Below are 7114 nucleotides of genomic sequence, written 5' to 3'. Positions count from 1 at the left end.
AGGAACAGGTGATGGGACAAGAGGAAATGGCCTCGAGTTGTGCCAGGGGAGGTTTAGGATGGATATTAAGAAAGGGTTATCAGACACTGAACAGGCTGCGTGGGGAAGCGGTGGAGTCACCATCCCTGGAGGCATTTAAAACAGGGGCAGACGTGGTGCTGAGAGACACGGTTTACAGAATCACAGAATCCTCTAGGTTGGAAGGGACCTTAAAGATCATCTTGTCCAACCGTCAACCTAATTTTGACAAAAAATAAACAGCCACACAACAAACAAGGAGCATCACCATCACTAAACCATATCTCCCAGCACTACATCAACCTGTCTTTTGAACACCTCCAGGGATGGTGCCTCCACCCTCCACCACCTCCCTGGGCAGCCCATTCCAATGTCTGATAACCCTTTCAGTGAAAAAATTTTTCCTAATATCCAGCCTGAACCTCCCCTGGCATAACTTGAGGCCATTTCCTCTCGTCCTGTCACCTGTCACCTGGGAGAAGAGACCGAAGGTTTGGCAGATCATGGGATGAAACAAAGGTTATCAGTTAGCACCAAGCTGTCATGGTTGTTAAACTGGGAGCTTTTGGGGTGGAAAGCTGCGGGCTTAAAGAAAATTTGTAAAAATGAATCAAACCAGCTGGCATGGCTCCACAGGGTTTGGTTATCACCTTCCTAATGCCTTCTTATAGCATTTCTGAACTGCTTTTCGTTTCAGATTTATCACAAAAAAAAAGGCCCAAAATCAAATTAAAACTCTTCCAGGGAAAGGCAGTAATGTCTGGAAGGCCAGCCATGGAGAAGGTGTGGGTTTGGCTCTCACCCTCACTCAGAGCGAGCTGTATTTCCACGTAGTGACAGGACGAGAGGTAATAGCTTCAAATTGCAAAAGGGTGGATTTAGATTGGCTATTAGGAAGAAATTCTTTCCCGTGAGGGTGGTCAGGCCCTGGCCCAGGTTGCCCAGAGAAGCTGTGGCTGCCCCATCCCTGGAGATTTTCAACGCCAGGTTGGATGGGGCTTTAAGCAACCTGGTCTGGTGGGAGGTGTCCCTGTCCAGGGCAGGGGGTTGGAACTAGATGATCTTTAAAGTCCCTTCCAACCCAAACCATTATGTGATTCTGATTCCCTGCATGAGGCAGAACCTACATCTTTAATAGTTCCATGACACCCTCCAACTGCAGCTGATTCCCCGCTCCTTCCCATTTTCTGGCTTCCTGCTGGCTCCAGCAGTCATTGCCATCACTGAAAAGTCAAGTGCCAGCCTGAACCCAATAATAAGAAGGGACAAATATACAGTGCAAGATGTTTTGCTGGAAAATACCATTAAAGCTCCATAAGCCCAGCTGCAACTGTGCTGGGAATTGGGATGTGGTGTTTTATCCCTTGTTGACATTGCAGCCACATCTCTTCTGCCTCCCATCCCATCCAGCCTCTATGGAAGGAAATCCAGGTGCAGGGAGCCACAGAGCACTCCAAAATGTCCCAGTCTGGCCAGTTGGGTCCAAGGCTGCATGGCTTTTGCCAAATCTCCCCTCCCCTGCACTGTTAACCCATGTCTCCTCCTGCAAAGTGGTCTCTGGTGAGCACGGGAAGGTTGATCGCAGCTGGGACCTCTTTTGTACTAGAAGAACCCAAGGTTTATAACAGAAATACAGGATGGCACCAAGTTCCCTGCACTTTGCCATGCCATAATCGTGCTCTGTGGCAGCTCAGCTGGCCGTGCCACCACTGCCACACCAGGACTCCCCCTCCATCTCGAGAGGGATGTTCTCCAGCTTGTCCCAGAGTGACCCAAGGGGTAACACTGGTTACACCTCTCCAAAACAACTCCGCAGAACCCATTTGCTGCCCAGTGGGTGAATGGCATTGCCCGGTCATGGCCATGTTGCTGATTCTCTTCTCTTCCAATAAAGAGCAGCCTCACCCATCTTGGCTACCAGCAATGGCTCCTGGCCTCTGCCAGTGCCCAAACTGTGCCAACGTGCAGTTTGGAAGAGTGTATCTTAGCATGGGCCAAGCCTATGCCAAGAAGCATGCAGACAACTACATCATCTAGACCAGTATGGCCCAGTGCTCCAGACCATCAGACACTGGTGCAGAGGTGGCCAGTCAGCCCCAGGTCTGTAGCAGAGTTTGGACGGAGGCATTTCAGAAACTTAACAGGGCTCTGAAGCATAGCCTCTGCTTTCATTGTAGGTATTGTTCTTGAGATGTTTGTGTGCCAGAGCCCATATATATATGTATGTATATATGTATAAATATATATATATATATATATAATGGGAAGTGTCCCTGCCCATGGCAGGGGGGTTGGAACTAGATGATCTTTAAGGTCCCCTCCAACTCTAACCATTCTATGATTCTATGATCCTATATATACACAAAGATCTGCTGCCTCTGTGTCCTACCACATTAAAGCAGAAGCTTTATTCAGATCCCATCTGAGATTTAAGAACTGGCGTGACAATGGGAAACTCTGGGGTGTCACATTCCAACTTGGCTCCTGGTGGGCTGCAAATCACCCTGGACAGTTTCTAATCTCTGATAACCTGGCTCTGGGTCTCCCATCTCTGTATTTCCCAGTGCATCCTATCCAAAAGTCCATGTCTCTCATTTCCATCAGCACATGATGCCCTCCACAGTGAATCTGTCTGGGTCCCAGTTTGCTAATGTGTCCCTTCCCCAATCTGCTTGTGTTTTCCTGGGAAAAAAAATGCCCTTTTGGGGTGTGCAGGGGCATCTGTATGAAGTGAAGCATCTGTTTCCAGGGTTGCAAAGCAGACTACCCCATGCTCTTCCCATCCTACCACCCCTCAGGCATGGGGATGCCATTCCTCACAACTAACGCTGAGCAGGGCAGCATCTTAGACCAGGAAAATGCTAAACCCAAAGAGCAGGAGAAGGTGAAACCCCACACGGGTGTAGCTTTAAGACCCGTAGATGTTGCCAAGCATGGATGTGCAGACATGCATTTCCCTGCTGCCACCGTGCTCAGATCGGGTGGCGAGAAGAAACCAAAAAAAAAGAGAAAAAAAAGGGGAAAAAAATGCCTAAGTGAGAAAGAGCCTCCCACACTGCTCTTCATACAGCGAGACAAAGAGAGACATGCCAGCGCGACGTCTGCTGCGAATCACTTGTCCTCACATGGCCCAGGATTCACTGCAGGCTCCCAGAAGATGCCTTTAAGGCCACTTTCCTTCACTGAATTTCACTGAATTTCACTGAATTTCTAGAGTTGGAAGGGACCATAGAGATCATCTAGTCCAACTCCCCTGCTGAAGCAGGATTGCCTAGAGCTAGAGCATGTTACTCAGGAGCATCCAGGCGGGTCTTGAAAATCTCCAAGGAAGGGGACTCCACACCCTCCCTGGGCAGCCTGTTCCAGGGCTCTGTCACCCTCACCGTGAAGAAGTTTCTCCTCATATTTGAGTGGAACCTCTTATGTTCCAACTTGTGCCCGTTGCCCCTCGTCCTCTCACTGGGAACCACTGAAAAGAGTCTGGCTCCCTCCTCCTTCAACCCTCCCTTGAGATACTTGTAGGCGTTGATAAGGTCTCCCCTCAGCCTTCTCTTCTCCAGACTAAAGAGTCCCAGCTCTCTCAGTCTCTCCTCATAAGGGAGATGCTCCAATCCTTGAATCATCTTTGTTGCCCTTCGCTGGACTCTTTCTAGTAGTTCCCTGTCCCTCTTGAACTGGGGAGCCCAGAACTGGACGCAGGATTCCAGTTGTGGCCTCACCAGTGCAGAGTAGAGGGGGAGAATGACTTCCCTTGACCTGCTGGCTACACTCTTCCCTATACAACCCGAGATACCATTGGCCTTCCTTCAGTCCCAGACCTTCAGTGGCTGACCTTCCTTGTGGTTGGGGAGAAGAAGGGTTGGGGCAAAAACTGTTCTGCCTTCTCAGAGAAGGAGAAGGAGATGTCTCTTACCTAGAGCTAGGAAGCTGAAGACCCATTGAACCACCGATGCTGTCTGAAGCCTTCTCTGCAGTGGGATGGAGAGTGGAGCAAACTCAATCTTCATCTTGGGCTTTGCGTGCGTGTCTGGAAAGGAGGAGGAAGCTCCGCAAGTGGCAAATGCAAAGTGCAAAGTCGCCCGTCGATATTTACTCAGTCTTACAGTGTAGGAGATTGTGCAATGTACAGTGGCTGCTGCCTGCAGCCACCCTCCCCGTGTGGGGAGGAGAGGGAGGTTGCCGGGAGGTGTCACCAGCTTTATGCCAACGTGACTCACCACGTGGCAAGACGGTGAGGATTTCATGCTTTTACCACCCAAATCTGGGAAGTAAACTCACTTCAGGGCTCAGCCCTGCCTTCCTGTGCCTCTTGCTTTCAAATTTCAGTGCCTCTTGCTTTCAATATGCCGGGCAGACCCTGTTCTTAGGGAAGTATGATGTCTTCATGGGTCAGAGACATTGCTAGGAAACTCCCCAGCCTGATTCGGCCCTTGGACTACCACCCGCTATTGCTCTTTCATGTGGGTGGCAGTGAGGTGGCAACACATCGCCCAAAAGTAATCAAAAGAGACTTGAGGGCATTGGGAAGGTAAATAAATCTGGGGTGCGGGTAATCTTTTCTTCTGTTCTCCCAGTTGGAGGCAGGGATTCTGAAAGAAACAGATGTGTACAGTCTGTCAATACACAGTTCCATGGCTGGTGTCACCACCACAGTTTTGGGTATTTCAACAACGGGATGACCTCCATGGCACCAGGGTTTCTGGCATCAGATGGGGTTCATCTTTCTCAAAGGGGGAAGAGGGTGTTAGCTGACAAGGTAGCAGGGCTCCTTGACTGGACTTTAAACTGAGTTTGCTGGGGGAGGGGGATGTTATCCAGCTAACCCTTGACAAGCCAAGGGATGATGCTCCTAGATCTGTAGGAAGGGTCCCTAGCAACGGCCATGAACTGGTTGCTCTGGGATGTGCTGGGTACGCTGCAGCACACTCAAAGTCTTATGGGGACGAGCGAGGGGCTCCTGAGGCAATAGGATTCGGGGAGTCACAGATATAACACCTCAAAGGAAGGTCACCTGAAGAGCAATACGAAGGAAATGCAGCCACTCCAGCCAGTAAGTCAGCCCCACTGGGCGCCCAGCTGAAGTGCCTTCACACAAATGCACGGAACATGGGGGACAAGCAAGAGGAGCCCTCCAGGGCTACGATCTTATTGGCATCACAGAGACGTGATGGGATGGCTCTTATGACTGGAGTGCTGGAATGGAGGGATACAGACTCTTCAGGAAGGACAGGCCGGGGAGATGAGAAGGGGGTGTTGCCCTCCATGTCAATGACCAACCAGAGTGCACAGAGTTCCACCTGGGGATGGATAAAGACCCAACGGAGAGTTTATGAGTCAGTATTAAAGGGAACATGGAGGGGGTGATGTTACAGTAGGGGTCTGCTACAGACCACCAGGGTGACAGGGAGGATGAGGCACTATATAATGAGGCCCTCTATAGACAGATGGGAGCAGCATCGGGCTCGCACACCCTGGTCCTCATGGGGGACTTCAACCACCCCGATATCTGTTGGAGGGACAACACAGCAGGGCACAAGAAATCCAGAAAGTTCTTGGAACGTGCAGATGACAACTTTCTGCTTTAGATGGTAGAGGAGCCAGGCTGGACCTCATCTTTCCAACAAGGAGAGGCTGGTGGGGAATGTCAAACTCAAGGGTCAATCTCAAGGGTAGCCTTGGCTGCAGCAATCATAAAATGGTAAAATTCTAGATTCTTAGGGCAGTGAGGAGGGTGTGCAGCAAGCTCACTACCCTGGACTTTAGGAGAGCATACTTTGGACTCTTGAGGGGTCTGATTGGCAGGGTAGCATGGGAAAAAGTACTGAAGGGGAGAGAGGCCCAAAAAAGCCAGTTAGTATTCAAGGATCACCTCCTCCAAGCTCAGGAGAGGTGCATCCCAAAAAAGATCTTTGAGGTCCCTACCAACTCAGAGCTCAGGAGAGGTGCATCCCAAAAAACAAGATCTTTGAGGTTCCTTCCAACTCTGACCATTCTATGATTCTATGATTCTAAATTTTGCAATATTTGGATGTTTGCAGGGAGGATGAGGCACTTGTGAGTGTGAGACAGGCTTTATTTTCCCCATTCCCCTACAAACTACCCTGCACGTGGCAGGAAGGGACAAGCAGGAGGGACAAGGAGAGGCAGGTCACTTGTATTTGAGAGTGATATGGTGTGGGTGGGTTTCAGTCACAGCCAAGGAGGTGGGCAACCGACGCAAGGGTGTTTCACTGCTGAGCATGGGGGTATGTGGGCAACCTCATGCCTCTACCTGTGGGTGGGTTTCAGTCACAGCCAAGGAGGCGGGCAACTGATGCAAGGGTGTTTCACTGCTGAGCATGGGTGTACGTGGGCAACCTCACGCCTCTTCCAGGAGATGGATGGGTGGATGGATGGATGGATGGATGAGCAGAGGGGTACATAGAATCACAGAATCTTAGTGGTTGGAAGGGACCTCTGAGATCATCAAGTCCAACCACAAAAAAAAAAAAGCCCAAAAAAAACCACAAACAAAAAACCCAAACCAAACCAAACCAAAAAACAAACAAACAAACAAACAAAACCACAACCACCACAAAAACAACAAACCCAAAACCACCACCCACCAACTAAACCCCACACCCACTAAACCCCACACGCTACCCCACCACAAACCAATAATCTTGGGCACTAGAGCATGCCCATGAGCAACCTCATGCCTCTATCAGCACATGGATGGATGGGTGGGTGGAGGGATGGGTGGATGGATGGATGGATGGATGGGTGGATGGATGGATGGATGAGCAGAGGGGTACATGAGCAACCTCACGTCTCTACCAGCACATGGATGGATGGATGGGTGGATGGACAGATGGATGGATGAACATAGGGGTCCATGAACAACCTCAAACCTCTGCCAGTGGATGGATGGATGGATGGATGGATGGATGGATGGATGGATGAGCACAGGAGTACACAAGCAATCTCACGCCTCTACCAGCACATGGATGGATGGGTGGATGGAGCGGACGAGTGCCAGTGTACATCCTTGCACACACTGATGGGGGTGTGTGAGAGAAAGGAAATAATCCTCCCTTTTGCATTTCTACCTCCAACG

General features: G+C 50.2%; 1 protein-coding gene across 1 annotated transcript in view; it reads right to left on the bottom strand.

Annotated features, from left to right (window-relative positions):
* The window catches only part of MOGAT2 (monoacylglycerol O-acyltransferase 2), a 68224-nt gene extending 64119 nt beyond the window's left edge, over nucleotides 1–4105 (bottom strand). The window contains exon 1 of the mRNA XM_014960609.1: nucleotides 3932–4105. Within this exon, the coding sequence (XP_014816095.1) occupies nucleotides 3932–4025 (94 nt within the window). The 5' untranslated portion in view covers nucleotides 4026–4105. The remainder of the gene's footprint in view (nucleotides 1–3931) is intronic.
* Nucleotides 4106–7114: the final 3009 nt, after the last annotated feature.

The sequence above is a fragment of the Calidris pugnax genome, unplaced genomic scaffold, assembly GCF_001431845.1.
Source record: "Calidris pugnax isolate Ruff unplaced genomic scaffold, ASM143184v1 scaffold270, whole genome shotgun sequence".
NCBI classification, from domain to species: Eukaryota; Metazoa; Chordata; class Aves; order Charadriiformes; family Scolopacidae; genus Calidris; species Calidris pugnax.
This window is presented reverse-complemented; position numbering and strand designations above follow the sequence as displayed.